General features: G+C 50.7%; 1 protein-coding gene across 1 annotated transcript in view; it reads right to left on the bottom strand.

Moving 5' to 3' along the window:
- LOC144761131 (kynurenine--oxoglutarate transaminase 1-like) overlaps window positions 1-25,695 on the bottom strand; it is a 127,042-nt gene that overhangs the window by 13,448 nt on the left and 87,899 nt on the right. The window contains exons 7-8 of the mRNA XM_078646591.1: window positions 21,711-21,787; window positions 16,747-16,833 (exon numbers count right to left, since the gene is read on the bottom strand). Of these exons, the coding sequence (XP_078502717.1) occupies window positions 16,747-16,833; window positions 21,711-21,787 (164 nt within the window). The remainder of the gene's footprint in view (window positions 1-16,746; window positions 16,834-21,710; window positions 21,788-25,695) is intronic.

Below are 25,695 nucleotides of genomic sequence, written 5' to 3'. Positions count from 1 at the left end.
ACACGTCATTGCCAGTATACGCGCACCATTAGGTCAGAGGTCCCGGCTCCTTAGGTAGCCCCCTCCATGTCTCCACCCCATTCATGACATATTCTGTTACGTTTGCATCACATGTCTATGTATACGCCTCTGTTACACCTACTTTCACCCTTATCTTTCGCGACTGCTATTGACCACACCCACTGCTCCGCCTATCGTATGTACTGTAATGCAACTGTTTTACTATATATGCTTATGTATTGTTATTAAATGTTACGCCAGTCCTTCCCCAGAGAGCGCGCTCATCCCAGATCCAGCCCCGGCAGCTGCCGGGCTCTGCCATCCTATTCCTATGCAGGTTGTCCTGTTCCTGTCCTTTATGCTGTAATAAACCTGCAAACTCCTACTACCTCGAATCTTGACTCTTATTTATTGAGCTATCTGTTATTGCTATGCCTAGACAAAAATAGATCCGGTATTATTTATTTATATACCACAGTACAGTGGGTGCAGAAATCAGGCGCCCACGAACAGCAGCACAGCCACCCGCCTTCTTGCAGGCCCGTTGGGAGGCTTCCAACCTCATTAACAGGTACCCTGGGCAAATGAGTGAAAATATTTGCACTACGACCAGCGACCACAACTTCCAAGGGGACTTTTTCATGACCATTTTAGTATGTGCTGGAACGAAAACCATGTACTTTAGGTAGACACGGATGAGCTTAAGATTAGTACCCTTCAAATTACAGAGCAGGACAAATTTAATGATTTTAGACTGTGTGGCAGGTAGAAAAGAACCTCTCCTCGAACACTTAATCAAGCCGGCCATTCTCTCTTGCCCACCTTACGGCTGTCCACTGGGCATCATCCAGACCCCTGACTCCTTTAAGATGGCCCTAGATTTACGCAACCTCTAAAGTATCCCCTGCTTCTACCAGCAATCACTCAAGGGGAAAGTCTGATTTACACCCAGAGTCCTGGTGCTTTTGAAGTATCTACTATCGTTGTGGCCATAGTTGTATGTCACTTATATAATAAAGGTGTGCATGGATAATCAATAATTATTATAATTGGTTTATGCAGCTGTTCTCATCCCCTACCCTACTTCTCGTTGCAAGCAACATTTGTGCAAGACTCGCTGACTGGCTGAGACCACCTTCCACCTCCACCCCTTCTTTCAGCATCCACTCTCCTTTGAGGACAGATCAGCTAATCAGCGGCCTCTTAATCACTGCTGGAACGAGAAGCCTGGAGATTGAAGTCAAGTTGAAATCAAGATGTAAGTATCAAGGTGAGAATGTCGATATCTTGGGGTGAACAGATTGTACTCATGGCCAGGCGTCTCTGTTTATTCAAGAAAGTGACAACTGTCATCTTATGAGCTCTAATGACTTCAGCCCATAAACTCCACCGCCTCTGGGCGCTATGGTGTGGGCTTATAAAAAAGCCCACCACAGAAAGCTGCGGTCAGTATAGGGACAGAGGGCAGAAGAGGGAATGATCCCAAGGCCAGGGCTGAAGGTTGGGTGTTCCAATCCACTTTATACTCTAAATCCGGCAAAACCTTTGACCAATAAATAGGGAATTATACGTTCTACAAAACATAGAGAGTTGCCCCCTGCTACTTTCAGTCGCACTGCGGATAGGCTACAGAGGAACACCAGCTGAGGTTGTCTACCGCTGTCTGACACGACGATGCTCTGAAGAGCGCCTCCAAGGTAAAACACATCTTAAAATGAGCAAGAATTACTAGCCAGGAAGGAATAGATGCCTGTATTCCAATTATAAGGTATTTATACTCGTCTCTAAAAGTATTTTAACCTTTATCTTTATCATCTATAAGAAGGGAATAACATTCTCCGGCATAGAAACGTTATGGCGCTTGAGGACATTCAAGTCTCCAATTTGTGTTGAAGACTGGGACTGATGCTACATATCAGGGCCTTAGTAGAGAAATAATGGCCTCACCAGGTTGAGAGAGAGGAGGAGGTGGTTGGGCAGGTCAGATTAAGCCATGTGAATGTGCTTTTAGAGTGCATAAAGGAAGCAATCATTTCCTTTGTCTCCTGCTGACCCTCAGGACTAGATGAGTCTCTCCAGGGCTAGGGACACTCGCCCCCTTACACCCCATAAGGACAAGTTGGGGAAGACCTGGAATCCACCGCCACCTCAGGTGCTCTGCAAGACAGCCATGAAGCTATGGGGGCTGGACGTGCAGGCAGAAGGGCGCTCTGCTGGCTGCTTGCGGAGGGGCTGCGCAAGATGCCCCCGCCAGCAGGAGGGGAGCACAAGGAGCCGGCAGAGAAGGCCGGAGCAGGGAGCCAGTAAGTCCAGCTTCCAGCTAAGAGAGCCACTTTAGAAGCCAGGAGGCCTGTTGCAAATGGGAGCGACGGCTAGAGTTTTGCCACCAGGAGAAAAACAAGCCAAAGGTCCATGAAATGGACCCCAACAGGCCTGAATTATGGCCCTGTAAAGGTTTCATCTTGGACCTCTGGACACAAACGAAAGGGAACCAGGTGATGTACCTCACCTCAGTATAACCAGCTACCCTCACACTGTGTGAGTGCGCTGAAGACACCAAACAATCTACCGCCCTTCCCTGCAGCCAGGTACCCCTCCCACCGTGTGTGCACAGGGCATTGTGTAGTGCACCTCATCTGCCTTCAACTAGCTACCCCTCACACCCATGTGTGTGCAGAGGGTACTGGGTTATGTACCTTACCTCCCTAGAAAATGCTACCCTACCCCTTACACTGTGCGTAGAGGTCACTAGGTAATGTAGCTCACCTCTACAGCCAGCTACTCCCCACACACCGCTAGTGTGCAGAGGCCAGCAGTAATGTACCTCACCTCCCTACCACCAGCTACCCTCACACTGTGTATGTAGAGGTCGAGGCATCAAGTAACATAGCTTACGTTCTCCCAGTGACCAGCCACCTATCACCCACTATCAGCCCACAGATTAAGGGCAGCAGGTGACTTGCACCCTCTAACCAGTCACCGACCCCTCTCCACCCACTCGTATGCAGAGGGCCGCAATGTACATAGCTCACTTTCTGTCACATACCCACTCACCTACCCCACTCCACCCACACGTATGCAGAGGGCCACAATGTACATTGCTCACTTTCTGTCACATACCCACTCACCTACCCCACTCCACCCACACGTATGCAGAGGGCCGCAATGTACATTGCTCACTTTCTGTCACATACCCACTCACCTACCCCACTCCACCCACACGTATGCAGAGGGCCGCAATGTACATAGCTCACTTTCCGCCACACACTCGCTCACCGACCCCTCTCCACCCACACGTATGCAGAGGGCCACAATGTACATAGCTCACTTTCTGTCACACACTCGCTCACCTACCCCTCTCCACCCACCCGTATGCAGAGGGCCACAATGTACATTGCTCACTTTCTGTCACATACCCACTCACCTACCCCACTCCACCCACACGTATGCAGAGGGCCGCAATGTACATAGCTCACTTTCTGTCACATACCCGCTCACCTACCCCACTCCACCCACACGTATGCAGAGGGCCGCAATGTACATAGCTCACTTTCTGTCACACACTCGCTCACCTACCCCACTCCACCCACACGTATGCAGAGGGCCACAATGTACATTGCTCACTTTCTGTCACATACCCACTCACCTACCCCTCTCCACCCACACGTATGCAGAGGGCCACAATGTACATTGCTCACTTTCTGTCACATACCCACTCACCTACTCCACTCCACCCACACGTATGCAGAGGGCCACAATGTACATTGCTCACTTTCTGTCACATACCCACTCACCTACCCCTCTCCACCCACACGTATGCAGAGGGCCACAATGTACATAGCTCACTTTCTGTCACACACTCGCTCACCTACCCCACTCCACCCACACGTATGCAGAGGGCCACAATGTACATAGCTCACTTTCTGTCACATACCCGCTCACCTACCCCACTCCACCCACACGTATGCAGAGGGCCGCAATGTACATAGCTCACTTTCTGTCACACACTCGCTCACCTACCCCACTCCACCCACACGTATGCAGAGGGCCACAATGTACATTGCTCACTTTCTGTCACATACCCACTCACCTACCCCTCTCCACCCACACGTATGCAGAGGGCCACAATGTACATAGCTCACTTTCTGTCACACACTCGCTCACCTACCCCTCTCCACCCACACGTATGCAGAGGGCCACAATGTACATTGCTCACTTTCTGTCACATACCCACTCACCTACTCCACTCCACCCACACGTATGCAGAGGGCCACAATGTACATTGCTCACTTTCTGTCACATACCCACTCACCTACCCCTCTCCACCCACACGTATGCAGAGGGCCACAATGTACATAGCTCACTTTCTGTCACACACTCGCTCACCTACCCCTCTCCACCCACCCGTATGCAGAGGGCCACAATGTACATTGCTCACTTTCTGTCACATACCCACTCACCTACCCCACTCCACCCACACGTATGCAGAGGGCCGCAATGTACATAGCTCACTTTCTGTCACATACCCGCTCACCTACCCCACTCCACCCACACGTATGCAGAGGGCCGCAATGTACATAGCTCACTTTCTGTCACACACTCGCTCACCTACCCCACTCCACCCACACGTATGCAGAGGGCCACAATGTACATTGCTCACTTTCTGTCACATACCCACTCACCTACCCCTCTCCACCCACACGTATGCAGAGGGCCACAATGTACATTGCTCACTTTCTGTCACATACCCACTCACCTACTCCACTCCACCCACACGTATGCAGAGGGCCACAATGTACATTGCTCACTTTCTGTCACATACCCACTCACCTACCCCTCTCCACCCACACGTATGCAGAGGGCCACAATGTACATAGCTCACTTTCTGTCACACACTCGCTCACCTACCCCACTCCACCCACACGTATGCAGAGGGCCACAATGTACATAGCTCACTTTCTGTCACATACCCACTCACCTACCCCACTCCACCCACACGTATGCAGAGGGCCACAATGTACATAGCTCACTTTCTGTCACACACTCGCTCACCTACCCCACTCCACCCACACGTATGCAGAGGGCCACAATGTACATAGCTCACTTTCTGTCACACACTCGCTCACCTACCCCACTCCACCCACACGTATGCAGAGGGCCACAATGTACATAGCTCACTTTCTGTCACATACCCACTCACCTACCCCTCTCCACCCACACGTATGCAGAGGGCCACAATGTACATTGCTCACTTTCTGTCACACACTCGCTCACCTACCCCTCTCCACCCACACGTATGCAGAGGGCCACAATGTACATTGCTCACTTTCTGTCACATACCCACTCACCTACTCCACTCCACCCACACGTATGCAGAGGGCCACAATGTACATTGCTCACTTTCTGTCACATACCCACTCACCTACCCCTCTCCACCCACACGTATGCAGAGGGCCACAATGTACATAGCTCACTTTCTGTCACACACTCGCTCACCTACCCCTCTCCACCCACCCGTATGCAGAGGGCCACAATGTACATTGCTCACTTTCTGTCACATACCCACTCACCTACCCCACTCCACCCACACGTATGCAGAGGGCCGCAATGTACATAGCTCACTTTCTGTCACATACCCGCTCACCTACCCCACTCCCCCCACACGTATGCAGAGGGCCGCAATGTACATAGCTCACTTTCTGTCACACACTCGCTCACCTACCCCACTCCACCCACACGTATGCAGAGGGCCACAATGTACATTGCTCACTTTCTGTCACATACCCACTCACCTACTCCACTCCACCCACACGTATGCAGAGGGCCACAATGTACATTGCTCACTTTCTGTCACATACCCACTCACCTACCCCTCTCCACCCACACGTATGCAGAGGGCCACAATGTACATAGCTCACTTTCTGTCACACACTCGCTCACCTACCCCACTCCACCCACACGTATGCAGAGGGCCACAATGTACATAGCTCACTTTCTGTCACATACCCACTCACCTACCCCACTCCACCCACACGTATGCAGAGGGCCACAATGTACATAGCTCACTTTCTGTCACACACTCGCTCACCTACCCCACTCCACCCACACGTATGCAGAGGGCCACAATGTACATAGCTCACTTTCTGTCACACACTCGCTCACCTACCCCACTCCACCCACACGTATGCAGAGGGCCACAATGTACATAGCTCACTTTCTGTCACATACCCACTCACCTACTCCACTCCACCCACACGTATGCAGAGGGCCACAATGTACATTGCTCACTTTCTGTCACATACCCACTCACCTACCCCTCTCCACCCACACGTATGCAGAGGGCCACAATGTACATAGCTCACTTTCTGTCACACACTCGCTCACCTACCCCACTCCACCCACACGTATGCAGAGGGCCACAATGTACATAGCTCACTTTCTGTCACATACCCACTCACCTACCCCACTCCACCCACACGTATGCAGAGGGCCACAATGTACATAGCTCACTTTCTGTCACACACTCGCTCACCTACCCCACTCCACCCACACGTATGCAGAGGGCCACAATGTACATAGCTCACTTTCTGTCACACACTCGCTCACCTACCCCACTCCACCCACACGTATGCAGAGGGCCACAATGTACATAGCTCACTTTCTGTCACATACCCACTCACCTACTCCACTCCACCCACACGTATGCAGAGGGCCACAATGTACATAGCTCACTTTCTGTCACATACCCACTCACCTACCCCACTCCACCCACACGTATGCAGAGGGCCACAATGTACATAGCTCACTTTCTGTCACACACTCGCTCACCTACCCCACTCCACCCACACGTATGCAGAGGGCCACAATGTACATAGCTCACTTTCTGTCACACACTCGCTCACCTACCCCACTCCACCCACACGTATGCAGAGGGCCACAATGTACATAGCTCACTTTCTGTCACATACCCACTCACCTACCCCTCTCCACCCACACGTATGCAGAGGGCCACAATGTACATAGCTCACTTTCTGTCACACACTCGCTCACCTACCCCACTCCACCCACACGTATGCAGAGGGCCACAATGTACATAGCTCACTTTCTGTCACATACCCACTCACCTACCCCTCTCCACCCACACGTATGCAGAGGGCCACAATGTACATAGCTCACTTTCTGTCACACACTCGCTCACCTACCCCACTCCACCCACACATATGCAGAGGGCCACAATGTACATAGCTCACTTTCTGTCACATACCCACTCACCTACCCCTCTCCACCCACACGTATGCAGAGGGCCACAATGTACATAGCTCACTTTCTGTCACACACTCGCTCACCTACCCCACTCCACCCACACGTATGCAGAGGGCCACAATGTACATAGCTCACTTTCTGTCACATACCCACTCACCTACCCCACTCCACCCACACGTATGCAGAGGGCCACAATGTACATAGCTCACTTTCTGTCACATACCCACTCACCTACCCCACTCCACCCACACGTATGCAGAGGGCCACAATGTACATAGCTCATTTTCTGTCACATACCCACTCACCTACCCCACTCCACCCACACGTATGCAGAGGGCCACAATGTACATAGCTCACTTTCTGTCACATACCCACTCACCTACCCCACTCCACCCACACGTATGCAGAGGGCCACAATGTACATAGCTCACTTTCTGTCACACACTCGCTCACCTACCCCACTCCACCCACACGTATGCAGAGGGCCACAATGTACATAGCTCACTTTCTGTCACATACCCACTCACCTACCCCACTCCACCCACACGTATGCAGAGGGCCACAATGTACATAGCTCACTTTCTGTCACATACCCACTCACCTACCCCACTCCACCCACACGTATGCAGAGGGCCACAATGTACATAGCTCACTTTCTGTCACACACTCGCTCACCTACCCCACTCCACCCACACGTATGCAGAGGGCCACAATGTACATAGCTCACTTTCTGTCACATACCCACTCACCTACCCCTCTCCACCCACACGTATGCAGAGGGCCACAATGTACATAGCTCACTTTCTGTCACATACCCACTCACCTATCCCACTCCACCCACACGTATGCAGAGGGCCACAATGTACATAGCTCACTTTCTGTCACATACCCACTCACCTACCCCTCTCCACCCACACGTATGCAGAGGGCCACAATGTACATAGCTCACTTTCTGTCACACACTCGCTCACCTACCCCACTCCACCCACACGTATGCAGAGGGCCACAATGTACATAGCTCACTTTCTGTCACATACCCACTCACCTACCCCTCTCCACCCACACGTATGCAGAGGGCCGCAATGTACATAGCTCACTTTCTGTCACACACTCGCTCACCTACCCCACTCCACCCACACGTATGCAGAGGGCCACAATGTACATAGCTCACTTTCTGTCACATACCCACTCACCTACCCCACTCCACCCACACGTATGCAGAGGGCCACAATGTACATAGCTCACTTTCTGTCACATACCCACTCACCTACCCCACTCCACCCACACGTATGCAGAGGGCCACAATGTACATAGCTCACTTTCTGTCACATACCCACTCACCTACCCCACTCCACCCACACGTATGCAGAGGGCCACAATGTACATAGCTCACTTTCTGTCACACACTCGCTCACCTACCCCACTCCACCCACACGTATGCAGAGGGCCACAATGTACATAGCTAATTTTCTGTCACATACCCACTCACCTACTCCACTCCACCCACACGTATGCAGAGGGCCACAATGTACATAGCTCACTTTCTGTCACATACCCACTCACCTACCCCACTCCACCCACACGTATGCAGAGGGCCACAATGTACATAGCTCACTTTCTGTCACATACCCACTCACCTACCCCACTCCACCCACACGTATGCAGAGGGCCACAATGTACATAGCTCACTTTCTGTCACATACCCACTCACCTACCCCTCTCCACCCACACGTATGCAGAGGGCCACAATGTACATAGCTCACTTTCTGTCACATACCCACTCACCTACCCCTCTCCACCCACACGTATGCAGAGGGCCGCAATGTACATAGCTCACTTTCTGTCACACACTCGCTCACCTACCCCACTCCACCCACACGTATGCAGAGGGCCACAATGTACATAGCTCACTTTCTGTCACATACCCACTCACCTACCCCACTCCACCCACACGTATGCAGAGGGCCACAATGTACATAGCTCACTTTCTGTCACATACCCACTCACCTACCCCACTCCACCCACACGTATGCAGAGGGCCACAATGTACATAGCTCACTTTCTGTCACACACTCGCTCACCTACCCCACTCCACCCACACGTATGCAGAGGGCCACAATGTACATAGCTCACTTTCTGTCACATACCCACTCACCTACCCCACTCCACCCACACGTATGCAGAGGGCCACAATGTACATAGCTCACTTTCTGTCACATACCCACTCACCTACCCCACTCCACCCACACTTATGCAGAGGGCCACAATGTACATAGCTCACTTTCTGTCACACACTCGCTCACCTACCCCACTCCACCCACACGTATGCAGAGGGCCACAATGTACATAGCTAATTTTCTGTCACATACCCACTCACCTACTCCACTCCACCCACACGTATGCAGAGGGCCACAATGTACATAGCTCACTTTCTGTCACATACCCACTCACCTACCCCACTCCACCCACACGTATGCAGAGGGCCACAATGTACATAGCTCACTTTCTGTCACATACCCACTCACCTACCCCACTCCACCCACACGTATGCAGAGGGCCACAATGTACATAGCTCACTTTCTGTCACATACCCACTCACCTACCCCTCTCCACCCACACGTATGCAGAGGGCCACAATGTACATAGCTCACTTTCTGTCACATACCCACTCACCTACCCCTCTCCACCCACACGTATGCAGAGGGCCGCAATGTACATAGCTCACTTTCTGTCACACACTCGCTCACCTACCCCACTCCACCCACACGTATGCAGAGGGCTACAATGTACATAGCTCACTTTCTGTCACATACCCACTCACCTACCCCACTCCACCCACACGTATGCAGAGGGCCACAATGTACATAGCTCACTTTCTGTCACATACCCACTCACCTACCCCTCTCCACCCACACGTATGCAGAGGGCCGCAATGTACATAGCTCACTTTCTGTCACACACTCGCTCACCTACTCAACTCCACCCACACGTATGCAGAGGGCCACAATGTACATAGCTCACTTTCCGCCACACACTCGCCCACCTACCCCACTCCACCCACACGTATGCAGAGGGCCACAATGTACATAGCTCACTTTCTGTCACATACCCACTCACCTACCCCACTCCACCCACACGTATGCAGAGGGCCACAATGTACATAGCTCACTTTCTGTCACATACCCACTCACCTACCCCACTCCACCCACACATATGCAGAGGGCCACAATGTACATAGCTCACTTTCCGCCACACACTCGCCCACCTACCCCACTCCACCCACACGTATGCAGAGGGCCACAATGTACATAGCTCACTTTCTGTCACATACCCACTCACCTACCCCACTCCACCCACACGTATGCAGAGGGCCGCAATGTACATAGCTCACTTTCTGTCACATACCCACTCACCTACCCCTCTCCACCCACACGTATGCAGAGGGCCACAATGTACATAGCTCACTTTCTGTCACATACCCACTCACCTACCCCACTCCACCCACACGTATGCAGAGGGCCACAATGTACATAGCTCACTTTCTGTCACATACCCACTCACCTACCCCACTCCACCCACACGTATGCAGAGGGCCACAATGTACATAGCTCACTTTCTGTCACATACCCACTCACCTACCCCACTCCACCCACACGTATGCAGAGGGCCACAATGTACATAGCTCACTTTCTGTCACATACCCACTCACCTACCCCTCTCCACCCACACGTATGCAGAGGGCCACAATGTACATAGCTCATTTTCTGTCACATACCCACTCACCTACCCCTCTCCACCCACACGTATGCAGAGGGCCACAATGTACATAGCTCACTTTCTGTCACATACCCGCTCACCTACCCCTCTCCACCCACACGTATGCAGAGGGCCGCAACGTACATAGCTTACTTTCTGTCACATACCCGCTCACCTACCCCTCTCCACCCACACGTATGCAGAGGGCCGCAATGTACATAGCTCACTTTCTGTCACACACTCGCTCACCTACTCCACTCCACCCACACGTATGCAGAGGGCCACAATGTACATAGCTCACTTTCTGTCACATACCCGCTCACCTACCCCTCTCCACCCACATGTATGCAGAGGGCCACAATATACATAGCTCACTTTCCGCCACACACTCGCTCACCTACCCCACTCCACCCACACGTATGCAGAGGGCCACAATGTACATAGCTCACTTTCCGCCACACACTCGCTCACCTACCCCACTCCACCCACACGTATGCAGAGGGCCACAATGTACATATCTCACTTTCTGTCACATACCCACTCACCTACCCCACTCCACCCACACGTATGCAGAGGGCCACAATGTACATAGCTCACTTTCTGTCACATACCCACTCACCTACCCCACTCCACCCACACGTATGCAGAGGGCCACAATGTACATAGCTCACTTTCCGCCACACACTCGCTCACCTACCCCACTCCACCCACACGTATGCAGAGGGCCACAATGTACATAGCTCATTTTCTGTCACATACCCGCTCACCTACCCCTCTCCACCCACACGTATGCAGAGGGCCGCAATGTACATAGCTCACTTTCTGTCACACACTCGCTCACCTACTCCACTCCACCCACACGTATGCAGAGGGCCACAATGTACATAGCTCACTTTCCGCCACACACTCGCTCACCTACCCCACTCCACCCACACGTATGCAGAGGGCCACAATGTACATAGCTCACTTTCCGCCACACACTCGCTCACCTACCCCACTCCACCCACACGTATGCAGAGGGCCACAATGTACATAGCTCACTTTCTGTCACATACCCGCTCACCTACCCCTCTCCACCCACATGTATGCAGAGGGCCGCAATGTACATAGCTCACTTTCTGTCACACACTCGCTCACCTACTCCACTCCACCCACACGTATGCAGAGGGCCACAATGTACATAGCTCACTTTCTGTCACATACCCACTCACCTACCCCACTCCACCCACACGTATGCAGAGGGCCACAATGTACATAGCTCACTTTCTGTCACATACCCACTCACCTACCCCACTCCACCCACACGTATGCAGAGGGCCACAATGTACATAGCTCACTTTCTGTCACATACCCACTCACCTACCCCTCTCCACCCACACGTATGCAGAGGGCCACAATGTACATAGCTCACTTTCTGTCACATACCCACTCACCTACCCCTCTCCACCCACCCGTATGCAGAGGGCCACAATGTACATAGCTCACTTTCTGTCACATACCCACTCACCTACCCCACTCCACCCACACGTATGCAGAGGGCCACAATGTACATAGCTCACTTTCTGTCACATACCCACTCACCTACCCCACTCCACCCACACGTATGCAGAGGGCCACAATGTACATAGCTCATTTTCTGTCACATACCCACTCACCTACCCCACTCCACCCACACGTATGCAGAGGGCCGCAATGTACATAGCTCACTTTCCGCCACACACTCGCTCACCTACCCCACTCCACCCACACGTATGCAGAGGGCCGCAATGTACATAGCTCACTTTCCGCCACACACTCGCTCACCTACCCCACTCCACCCACACGTATGCAGAGGGCCACAATGTACATAGCTCACTTTCCGTCACATACCCGCTCACCTACCCCTCTCCACCCACACGTATGAAGAGGGCCGCAATGTACATAGCTCACTTTCTGTCACACACTCGCTCACCTACCCCACTCCACCCACACGTATGCAGAGGGCCACAATGTACATAGCTCACTTTCTGTCACATACCCACTCACCTACTCCACTCCACCCACACGTATGCAGAGGGCCACAATGTACATAGCTCACTTTCTGTCACATACCCACTCACCTACCCCACTCCACCCACACGTATGCAGAGGGCCGCAATGTACATAGCTCACTTTCCGCCACACACTCGCTCACCTACCCCACTCCACCCACACGTATGCAGAGGGCCACAATGTACACAGCTCACTTTCCGCCACACACTCGCTCACCTACCCCACTCCACCCACACGTATGCAGAGGGCCACAATGTACATAGCTCACTTTCCGCCATAGCTCACTTTCCGCCACACACTCGCTCACCTACCCCTCTCCACCCACACGTATGCAGTGGACCACAATGTACATAGCTCACTTTCCGCCACACACTCGCTCACCTACCCCACTCCACCCACACGTATGCAGAGGGCCACAATGTACATAGCTCACTTTCTGTCACATACCCACTCACCTACCCCACTCCACCACACGTATGCAGAGGGCCACAATGTACATAGCTCACTTTCTGTCACATACCCACTCACCTACCCCTCTTCACCCACACGTATGCAGAGGGCCACAATGTACAAGCTACTGAGGAGGCCAGGGCCAGCCTGTACCAGGGAGGGACAGCCACCCTTGTCCTGCTCGATCTATCAACAACGTATGATACACTTAATCATGGGCTGCTGACGGATCGCTTGAGCGGGATAGGGGTGTCAGGAACTACCTGGAAGCAGTTGGACTCCTTCCTCAGTGACCAGGAACAGACAGGGATCTTTGCTCAGCCCGACACTTTGTAATGTATATGTTACACCTTTAGCTGAACTCATAAGATCATATGACTTCTTCCTGACATCATATACACAAATCGTCGAGTTGTTCGTCCCAGGAATTTCAGGAAGCGATTAGAGATTCTGCGAGTATATGCAGGCTGTCAGTCAGCGGAAGTCCTTGAATTGCCTTAAACTTAACTCTGCTAAGACTGAGGTCTTGTTCGTTGGCACTAAATCCTCTTTCTGGTCTCCGTCCTGGTGGTCATCTGATCTTGACTCACCTCCTACTTCAGTTAGGACAGTAAAGAGTCTGGGAGTCAAGATTAAGGACACGTTGACCTTCTCGGACCAGGCCAATGTGCTACTTTTAACAGGCTTCGGCTGATCAAGAAGATTCGTCCTTTCATCCCAGCTCACTTGCAGAAATTGGCTGCCACCTCACTGGTTAAGTCAAAGATCGGCAATCGTAACAGGCTAAATCTCAATGCCCATCCGCACGTCATTAACAAGTTAGAAATCTTGCAAAGCGCCGCAGCCCAGCCGAACATATCACTCTATTTCAAAGTTTGTTAGGGAAGTTTGAGACATAGGATTGCTTTCAAAGCGCTTTGCATTACCTTCAAAGCACTGCAATTCCAAGGCCCTGATTTTCTTGCAGAGAGCTTTAACTCGTATACTCCAGGGAGGTCCCTTCGCTCTGCCGCTGCCAAACTGGTAAGAGTTGCAAAAAACACAGTTGATGGACAGAATGTAGAACAATGTCATACATTCACCCCAGTACAAGGATCTGGGCCTAAATCTATTGTTTTTTTGCACTCCACACCACCCGGGGTTAGACACTGGCTATATGCAAATCAGCTCTGACCCTGTGCCTCATGGGAACAGTCCAGTCCGAACTACCAAGCCATGTCTTTCCCAGACCGGAATCAAGCATCCAAGGACCGGTTTCTGGCTATCAGCCTTCATTCAGCCTGGATAGCTTGACTCCAGTGGTGTGGAGAGCCTGGGACTCACATCTGAGCATACCCAGCCCACTCGGGGTGAAAATTGCAAAAAACACAGTTGATGGACAGAATGGTCACCATAAGTGTGGAAGGGTATGCTCAGACATGAGTCCCTTGCTCACTGCACCATCAGGATTCAAGCTAGCCGGGCCGAAGACGGCTGTAATGCCAGAAACCGGTCCCCGGAAGCTTGTTTCCTTTCCAGTGAAGAATTGGCTTGGTAGTTTGGTCTGCCCTGTTCCCATGATGCACTGGGCCAGGGACAGACTAATTTGCATATAGCCAGGTTCTGAACTGGGATGGTGCAGTGAGCTAAAAAACGGTGATGGATCAAGCCCTGATCTGTTGACTGGGTAGGAGTGTTCTGATTAACTCAGATACTCTGTCCATCACCACCCCCTTTTTGAAATTATTTTGGCCACCATAAGTGTGGAAGGGTATGCTCAGACATGAGTCCCTTGCTCACTGCACCATCAGGATTCAAGCAAGCCGGGCCGAAGACGGCTGTAATGCCAGAAACCGGTCCCCGGAAGCTTGTTTCCTTTCCAGTGAAGAATTGGCTTGGTAGTTTGGTCTGCCCTGTTCCCATGATGCACTGGGCCAGGGACAGACTAATTTGCATATAGCCAGGTTCTGAACTGGGATGGTGCAGTGAGCTAAAAAACGGTGATGGATCAAGCCCTGATCTGTTGACTGGGTAGGAGTGTTCTGATTAACTCAGATACTCTGTCCATCACCACCCCCTTTTTGAAATTATTTTGGCCACCATAAGTGTGGAAGGGTATGCTCAGACATGAGTCCCTTGCTCACTGCACCATCAGGATTCAAGCAAGCCGGGCCGAAGACGGCTGTAATGCCAGAAACCGGTCCCCGGAAGCTTGTTTCCTTTCCAGTGAAGAACTGGATTGGTAGTTTGGTCTGCCCTGTTCCCATGATGCACTGGGCCAGGGACAGACTAATTTGCATATAGCCAGGTTCTGAACTGGGATGGTGCAGTGAGCTAAAAAACGGTGCTGGATCAAGCCCTGATCTGTTGACTGGGTAGGAGTGTTCTGATTAACTCAGATACTCTGTCCATCACCACCCCCTTTTTGAAATTATTTTGGCCACCATAAGTGTGGAAGGGTATGTTCAGACATGAGTCCCTTGCTCACTGCACCATCAGGATTCAAGCAAGCCGGGCCGAAGACGTCTGTAATGCCAGAAACCGGTCCCCGGAAGCTTGTTTCCTTTCCAGTGAAGAATTGGCTTGGTAGTTTGGTCTGCCCTGTTCCCATGATGCACTGGGCCAGGGACAGACTAATTTGCATATAGCCAGGTTCTGAACTGGGATGGTGCAGTGAGCTAAAAAACGGTGATGGATCAAGCCCTGATCTGTTGACTGGGTAGGAGTGTTCTGATTAACTCAGATACTCTGTCCATCACCACCCCCTTTTTGAAATTATTGCTGCCAAACTGGTGGCACTGCCCAGGTTTCATCGCATGCCCTGTGGCGGCAAAGGCTTTGTGCTGGGAGCTGTGAAAGCCTGGCACGCGCTTCCACTTTATGTTAAAGTCATGCCAAATCTCTTGGCAGTGAAAACCTGGTTCTTCTCTGTAAAATAACTTATTTCTTTGCAGTATCTATCATTTTGAATCTCAGCTAGCGCAAAGACGTTTTTTGGGTAATCGAGGGCTCTACAAAAATAATAACATAACCATGTACACAGTGCACTTTCTGCCACAAACCACTCACCTACCTCACTCCACCCACACATATGTAGATGCCAACAATGTACACAACTCACCTTCTGTCACATACCCACTCACCCCCCCACTCCACCCACACGTATGCAGAAGGCCCCAGTTTAGGTGGGTGGCTTACAGCCCCTAGCCAATCAGCCACCCCTCTCCACCCATGTGCACGCAGAGGGCCCCAGGTCACCGCGCTCACCTTTGCAAAACAGAACCTGATGAAGTTGCCAAACTGCTTCTTGTGATCCTCTGCATAGAAGGCAGACACGGGGATTGCAGCCAGACCCTGTGGGAGAAGAGACAAAGTTACAGCGGTTTCTGAAGCGCCTTCTTTCGCGAGGCGCTCAAAGGTCTGATCTAACTCTGCGGAGCTATATCCGTTATCTCCCCGCCCCTCCTCAGTACCACTGGGCCTCAACAGCCTCCACTCTGCTCCTTGTTTTCAATGGGCCTGATTCACAAAAGTAATCTGAGACTAAATCCTAACTTTACGACTTTAGGTATTCAGGAAAGGCATTTAGGAGTAGTAAAGTTAGGATTTTGTCTTAAGTTTGTCTTAAGTTTTGGTCTTAGGACAAAATCCTAACTTAAGTTTAACTTAAGTTAGTATTTTGTCTTAAGACCAAGACAAACTCAAGACAAAATCCTAACTTTACTACTCCTAAATGCCTTTTCTGAATACTGAAAGTCGTAAAGTTAGGATTTTGTCTCAGATTACTTTTGTGAATCGGGCCCCATATCTCTTAGGCTTCAGTTAACCCTTAGTCTCCCTCTTCACATCTGCACCCCGACTCCTCACATTAGAGAATGTTTTTCTCTTTCCGTCACTGTCGCTCTCCTCCCCAAGTCTCGGAGCACCCCACCGTCACCTCTTTTGCCAGCTAACACTGGGGTCGTTGTACACTCACCCTTCCCTGCCCCTCGTCTCTCCACATCTGCCCCTGGTGGTCCTTGCCAAGAGGAGGAGGGCGCACATGGCCCCAGTGAGGAGAGACCTTGTCGGACACCCTCCTTCCCTCCCACTGGTCTACTGACAAAGATTTGTGTGCGTCAATGAGGTGTGTCCGTCAATAAGATATGTGCGTCAGGTGCGCAACGCCCATTGGGCTGAATGGGCTTCAGCCCCCCCATCGTGTGTCTCAGCCTGGGCTGCTGCAGCTCGAGCTGCTGTGGGCTCGGCTGGGCGGAGTCTTATCTCCAGCACACCCAAGTTAATCACAGGTCTTTAAAGACCATTTGCATATTTACATACCTTTGTAAACTGGTTACTGAGGCTTTGTTTTTTCTGCTTCCAGTGCCCCCTGGTCCCCCAATCAGCCTATTCCCTACATTGTATTTTCCATTTACAGCCGTAGTGTGAGAATGCATTTCTTGAAAAGAAATATAAAGTAGGGTTGGAAAATAAAAATACTAGCCATGTGTTGTTTAAAGAGCCTGCAAAGACCTCCTCTTGACACTAAATAGAGTTATAAATTAAAAAGTATGTATTCATTTGTAATGTGACTTCTCTGTCTTTATTCCCTTTAATTATCAGTCATGGGTCATTCAGGTAGCCCTAGAACACAATTAAAAGTGCTTTCTATTTATATTTGCTGTTCGAAGTATGCACAGATAAGTGCTAAAAATACGGTTTTAGGTATCTGCTTATTTTTGTACCGTCTGGGACATCAAAATAACAATCTGGCAACCCTACTCAATAAGACTGGAAGTTTGTTGCAGGATCAGCACTTCATTTATTTCCTCACTGGATCCCTCATTGATGCTAAAATAGCAGGGCTTTAAGTGGGCCGTGTCCTGTGGTGCAGGCGCCGAGACGGGTCCCTATCCGGCTCTCCATTTTCACCCTCACACTCAGACTGGGAAAAAACTTAACTCTGCAGCAGTTCACTGTTTTGATGTAGCTTATTGCTCTCATGATGTCTTAAGCCCCAGGTCTAGGCGTTTTGAGTGCTTTGTGAGAGAAGATACAGAGCATCTTCCACTGGGGTCATGTCCTGTCCCTGGTGGCAGGTTCCATAGGGTATGTTGTCTCTCGACGTTAGTATTCCAGGTTTTACTGTGGACGAACCTGTCCTTTATACTCCTATTTTTCTTAAAACAGAAAAGGGGTTTGGTGAAAGTCAACTGATTTGATGTAAGAATCCGCCAATGTTTATTGATGATCCTCTTGACTTCATTCGAGGAGGTGTTGTAGGTGCTGATACAAATCACAGCTTCTGTGTCCTCTCTGGGATTTGTCTCTCGAAGGGCTTCTCTTGGGATATTGCAAGCACGTCTTTTTGCTTTTGCAATGATCTTGCAAAGGTGCTGTTTTCCACGAGTTTGGTCATGATAGTTTCTGCTTCTGTTGTTGAAGTCCTCAACCTGCGTGGAGTTTCTCCGGGTTCGGAGGAACTGTCCCTCCGGGAGATTTTCTCTCAGCGACGGGAGGTGGGCGCTGTTGAAGGGAAGAGGCTATTAGGAACTCTTGGATTGGTGTATAAAGTAGTGGTGAGCTTCCCATTGTTACCCTTGATGGGAACATCAAGAAACGATACAGAAGAGGGACAAGAACGGCTCCCAGTGTTACCGCCCTATCTCACTGATTGATGCAGTAGTCAAGGTTCTGGGGGGGATGCTCCTAAAATGGTTGATGGCGTGGGCCGATGCTAATGATATATTCTCAGACGTTCAATATGGCTTTAGGCCCGGCAGTTCAACACCCGACCAATGTTTACATTTTATTTAATTATCAACAAGTGTAGGGTCGCCCGGTCGGAATCTCTCCCTTTCGCATTCATGGACCTAACGTCCACCTTCAATAGGGTTACTCGTGTAAAGCCGTGGGCTCTGCTTGTTGAGATGGGGGGAGGACCCGAATATTGTGGTCTTTTTAGCAGATCTGCATTCTGGCACCTCAGCATCAGTGTCCAGGGGGGACTGCGCCCGGCCTTTGTCCACAAGTAAGGGGTGTTCACAAGGGGGGGGGGGGTTGTTCACAAGGGGTGCATCCTTGCACCTTTTCTGTTCACCCTCTACATTAACAATCTCAAGCAAGCCCTTCCCTGCGCCCAGGCTGACAGTCCGAAAGAACGAAATCGCTCCCAGTATTATCATGTGCCGACAACGCGGTTCTCATGGCTTGCACTGCTGTGGGGCTGCAGCTATTATTGGACGAGATGGTTCCCTTTATGGAAAGTTTGGATCTGGCAGTAAAGTTCACAGGATCATATGTTATGGTAGTAGACCCTTAGTCCACTAGCTTCAAGGTCTCCAAGGTAGCCAATCACACCCTGGCAAAAGTCTAGACCTACCCCTATTTAGGGGTGTTATTTGATGCAAACAAAAACTGGAAGCCCCTGATTGACGGGAGGAGGTTTGAGCTTGTTAAGGCCATGGGAGCAGTGGTCAGCTTCATGCAGGTTGGGCTCCTGATCGTCACATATTTTACTCAAGATCTATCAGGCCAAATGTGTCTCACGGGTCCTGTATGGCAGAGAGGTGTGGGGGTTTTCGAAGACTGACAAAATTCAGACCGCTGAAAACCAATTTTTTAGACGGCTGCTACAAGCCCCTTAACCTCTTCCGTGCTCGTGACGGAACCACTCCGTCACGAGCCACGGACGCGCTGTGCTGGTGACGGAGTGGTTCCGTCACGGCGCGGTCGCCCCGCCCACGCTGCAGGAATTCCGCGCCTGCGCTGGGCATTCTATTGACCAGGCGGGGCCATGACGGAACCACTCCATCACAAGCACAGCGCGCCGGTGGCTCGTGATGGAGTGGTTTCGTCACGAGCATGGCGCCGCCGCGCGGAACCCCCTCCCCACCCAGCACTACGGCGGAATTACCTCCGCGGCCAAGGGGTTAAAACACTCCGGCCTCCTCTGTCCATGAGGAGCTGGGCACAAGATATTTAGCTGATATTGTGGCCCTCAGACCTTTGATGTGCTGGATAAAGATCTGGAACAGGGAGGGACTTAAGATGAGCAAACAGGTTCTGTTAGACTGTCTGTCCCTTGACCAAGCAACTAAAATTCCCTGGATTGGTATGTGAAGGTAGCCTTTGCTAACCTAGGACGAGCGGATATATTTTTTAATTCCCACTCACTGTCTCTTTCAGAATTGAGTCAGGTGACGGACTTGTTTTAGAGTGTGTATTATTAACCAGAGGACAAGCAGAGGTGATGAAATCCAAAGTGTGGGGATACATGCTTTTAAAAACAGTTCAGGGCCTGTAGCCTACCTCGCCCAGGTGTCTAATGTGAGGGGCAGATTTGTTTCAGCTAGGTTAAGGTTTGCCATCAACCAGAGACTGGTTTCACTCTGGCACCATGTTACCTTGCGGCTGCGACAATAGGTCTCCACTAGATACTTTACATATTGTTATGTCCTGTAAATATTTTAGTTTGCCCAGAAAGCAGTTTATTATACCCTTGTTGAAGCCCCTGAACTTTACACAAGTACGTCCTGTGCTTAGGTACCTGCAGCGGCATCTATCACACATTTTTATAGGCTGTTTCTTGTTTTTTCAAGCTGTGCAGAGATCAAAGCGCTCTAGACCCCATTGACTTCTGAGGATATTTATCAGTTTTATTGCTGTTTGGTAATTAATTCTAAATATTTGTGTTTTCTGCACACGTTCTATGTTTGTGTGATTGTATGAGCTGTGTTTTTATGCTTTTTTATGGTTGATTTTACAACTGCATAAAGATTTTATGATGCTGATACTATTAGTATTTTTATTCTGTCCATCCACCCTGCTACTAAAGGGATACCTGGAAGTGGATGAGTCATTTTCAGATTTACCCCCCCCCCCCGAATCACCAGAATATATATCCAGGGAGCTCCCTGGAATACGGTCGAGCCCACCCGGGCCTTTAGGAGCCAGGATGACCCCGATGATGAAGCAGGTCTAGAGTGAGTGAGGGTTATACAAAAAAGAGAAAGACTCCCTCGTAGCTTGAGTCATCCCAGACGGTACTCATCTTACATGTGCACTGGACGTGTTTTTGTGTAGGCAGACGGATACTTTCTTTGGCTTGAGGTTCACGTTCCGGGGAATTGTATCCCCGTCTTCCTCAGCTTTTGCAAGGTCTCCCCTCCCTCCTGGGTGGTTCGTCCCTTCTCCAGGGTCTACCTCCTGTTAGTTTAAAGATGCTTCTGACCATGGCCTTGCCTAAATACCTTCTTCTCCATCATCCACTTCACGAAGAAATGGTCATAGGGCTCGTCGCAATCTTCAGGCGCCGGGACCTCAGCTTCTGAGAGAGAGAAGACACAGCAGGGAAACAGTGAGCGCTTATCCACTGAGTGAGCGCTTATCTACCTAGGTACACCCCCACCCCGCGGCGATAATGGTGCAAGCAAACAGTGAGCGCTTATCCTCCCAGGTACACACCCTATCCCACAGCGATAATAGTGCAAGGAAACAGTGAGCGATTATCCACCCAGGTACAACCCCCCACTCGATAATGGTGCAAGCTAACAGTGAACGCTAAGCCACACTGGTGCACTGCCCACCCAACGGAGATAATGGTATAAGCAAACAGTGATCGCATACCACCCAGGTACACCCCCCTACCCCATGGCGATAATGGTGCAAGCAAACAGTGAGTGCCTAGCCACGCTGGGGCACTTCCCATCTCAGTGATAATGGTGCAATCAAACAGTGACCCACCTAGGTACAATCCACATCCATTGATAATGTGATAATGGTTGAAGCAAATAGTAAGTAAATACTAAGGGCAGGATAGGGGGTGTACTCACCTCAGGGAAGGGACACATTGGTCCCTGACCTTCCCCTACCTGTAACACCCCTAAATTTAGTATTTAGGGGCACCCTGAACCTTCCTTCCTCAGATCCCGATTCCGAAACTACAAGAAGAACAAGAAGAAAGAAGACCTGCTGTGCGGCTGCTAACAAGACGACGACACCAACTGACTTGGCCCCAGCCCTACAGGCCTGTCGACCCTCGAAAATGCTTCTGCTAAATCCCGGCGTCTCTTGTGGTCAGCAACCTCAAAAACCCTGGAGGACCTGACTGCCTTGCTCATCCAAAGACGGGGACTCCCACGAGCAGTGGTTCTGCTCATACAGCAATAACCCCTGGTGCCAGCCAAGAACCGCGAATCCAGCACACTCTGCACCCACTGAGCCCGGCCCATGCCTGAGTGAACAAAGACCACGAGGACGTCCCCCCAGCGACTGTGACCAAGAATCCGGCACCCAAGGACCCTCCTCGACGATCCTGACGACGCCTGCAGCCTCACAACCAGGGACCCCTGCAACCACGACCAGATGAGGGTATGATTTCACGTCACCAAAAGACACCCCTGCACCGGCGCCCCACGGCCCTCTGTGCCCAACTCCTAAGTGTCTACCTATCCTCCAAGATCCCAACTTACCTCTCGAAGTGGTGGTCACACCTGAAGAATCTCCGTCCCCGAGCTTGCAGCCTTTGTTCGTCTTGCAGCTTTCCCATTGAAATACATTGGGCGCCCGACGGTCCAAAAGCACCCTGCACCCATCCGCCCGAGTGCCACTGGAAGTGCAGCACCTGTTCTATTCTACTTCCCCACTTGCTCTGTGTAAGTGACCAGGAGCTCAGCTCCCACAGCCGCGTAGTCTGCATGCTAGCAGCCACCAATCGAAGGCCCCCTACCCGCCATGGGCTAACATTGGGCCTACTCACTCTGCACCGGGCTGCCCCTGTGCCGCTAAGGGTGTAACGACTGTACTTACCTGACCCTGGGAGACCCCTGAGTCTACCCCAGAACCTTAACTCTGCCAGTCGAGTACTTACCTGAAAGCCGGTAACTTACATTTTCTCCATAGGGTAACATTGGCTGGTTTTCACTTGGAAAGTGTTGAGTTTTGTAACTTTGAAATATTCACTAAAAATCATCCGATCAACAAAAACGAAATTACTCACCTGTTACCAGGAGAGATCCCAGTGCTGTATCTTTGTGCCCAGCACTGACCCTCAAAAGTAATTACCACTGTGATTTTCCGATAACCTAATTTCCTCCCATAGGATAACATTGCCTGGTTTTGACCAACATTTCTTCTAAGTGTTGATTTTTGAAACATACAAATATTCCTTAAAATCGCCTGTATAACAAAAACGATTTCTTTCAACTGTCTACAGGAGATGCGCCAGGGCTGAATCCAGGATCCTGCCCTGAGTAAGAAAAACCTATGCAAAGTAATTGATATTGCCTTTTACTTAAAATTCCCATTGAGCTCAATGTTATTTTTGTGTTAAGTTTATGTTGCATATTGCAACAACTGTATCTACTGCATACAAAAGTCTATTGCTCATTGAAAGTATTCAATTGCAACATCTCATTCTGAGAGAGTATTATTATACCTACTTGTGGTTCTAAAATAAAACAACAATATATTTTTTTATATAAAACAATTGGCCTGGAGTTCAGTTCTTGAGTGTGTGAGACCATTTGCTGACTGAGTGTGTACATCAAATGCTTTACACTGTCCTCTGATACTGCCTTACTGCTCGACCAAGCTGCCACTTCAGAGAGTAAGGTTCTATCTAACTTTAGCCTCTGCCAAACCTCTGGAGACCCTTGGACTCTATACACACTGTACCTCACTTTGGTGCAGTATATATTGAGCCACTTACTTATAATGCTTAGCTGCCCTGGCACACTTTCCCTCCAAGGCAACTTCCTCCTCAAACGTGGGCTTTGGCTTCTGAGGCAAAGTCTCTGCCAGCTTAGGAGGCAGTCTTGTGGAAATCTGAAGGCATTGAAGGTTCGGCAGCTCGATGCATTGGAGACTTCCACAGAATGCGTCTTCAGCGCAAATGGTTTGGGTGCCAATGTGGCCCTCGGATCAGACGGTGTCTTCATAACGGATGGCTGTGCACCAGGGGGTTTTTTTGATCTAAAAGTGCTCTGGGGGCCGATGGTATTGACGGAAGCCTGTCTCTGCATCCTGTGGTGCACCCAGCGTCCCTCCTGCCAATGTCAAAGAGTTTTCTTGGAATGGAGGGTCAGGCAGGCCTCTCATATGGTGTCGTCATGATTAGGAAACAAGCAAAGGTTACACACCTGGTGGTGGTCAGTCCAGGGAACTTTACATGACACTGACGACAGTTCTGAAATGGCCTCCGTTCCATTGCCCTGTGTACATTCTCCACCAGAAGGTCGTCAATTGTCGTCTAAGACCAGGGGTTCGAGGCCCCTGAGAGGGGACAAAGCCCTGTGGGGCAGGAGTCGATGTGGATGGGTCTCCAGGCGATGGCGGTTGGAGGAAAGGCAATTAGAGTCGTTTCCAGATACCGGAGTCGAGGAATAGACCAGCTGGGTAAATGTGTAGAAAAATGTGTCCAACTCCGAGCCATAACGGAAAACAAAACAATCTAACATGGAGTCAGTACCCATGTGCATTGCCAGCTGAGGGAGGAGGAACGATATACCTTGTGACGCAAAAGATGCCGTCAAAGAAAATCAATTTGCAAACGTCTGAGCCAAACAATAGGTGGCAGGAGTATGCAGAGCATGTGAATCTACAGCAATACATACTACTAATAGTGTCTTTCGCAGCCCAACACAGCGGAGCCTAAAGTCGAAATGTGAGTCGAGGTCCCAGCCCCACACAGACCAGTCTACCATCCTAACGGGAGTCTCGGGGCCAGTTTCACGCAGAGCCTCAGGAAGGCGAGAAGGGAGTTTATGATTTAGCCTCAGAACAGTCTCAAGTCGAAATCAGTGCCTTTAACACCAGCCTTGGCCCCGGGCTGAGAACATACGCTGCCCGTGGTACATGCGCACTTACTGAAGTCAGAGACGTCAGCCAGCATGAAGTAGGAACCCTCTAGTGCGATGGGGTGCACGCGCACTTACTGAAGTCGGAGATGTCAGCCAGCATGTAGTAGGAACCCTCTGGTGCGATGGGGTGCACGCGCACTTACTGAAGTCGGAGATGTCAGCCAGCATGAAGTAGGAACCCTCTGGTGCGATGGGGTGCACACGCACTTACTGAAGTCGGAGATGTCAGCCAGCATGAAGTAGGAACCCTCTGGTGCGATGGGTGCATGCGCACTTACTGAAGTCGGAGATGTCAGCCAGCATGAAGTAGGCACCCTCTGGTGCGATGGCGCTCATGCGCACTTACTGAAGTCAGAGACGTCAGCCAGCATGAAGT

This window comes from Lissotriton helveticus, chromosome 5_2, assembly GCF_964261635.1.
Source record: "Lissotriton helveticus chromosome 5_2, aLisHel1.1, whole genome shotgun sequence".
NCBI lineage: Eukaryota > Metazoa > Chordata > Amphibia > Caudata > Salamandridae > Lissotriton > Lissotriton helveticus.
This window is presented reverse-complemented; position numbering and strand designations above follow the sequence as displayed.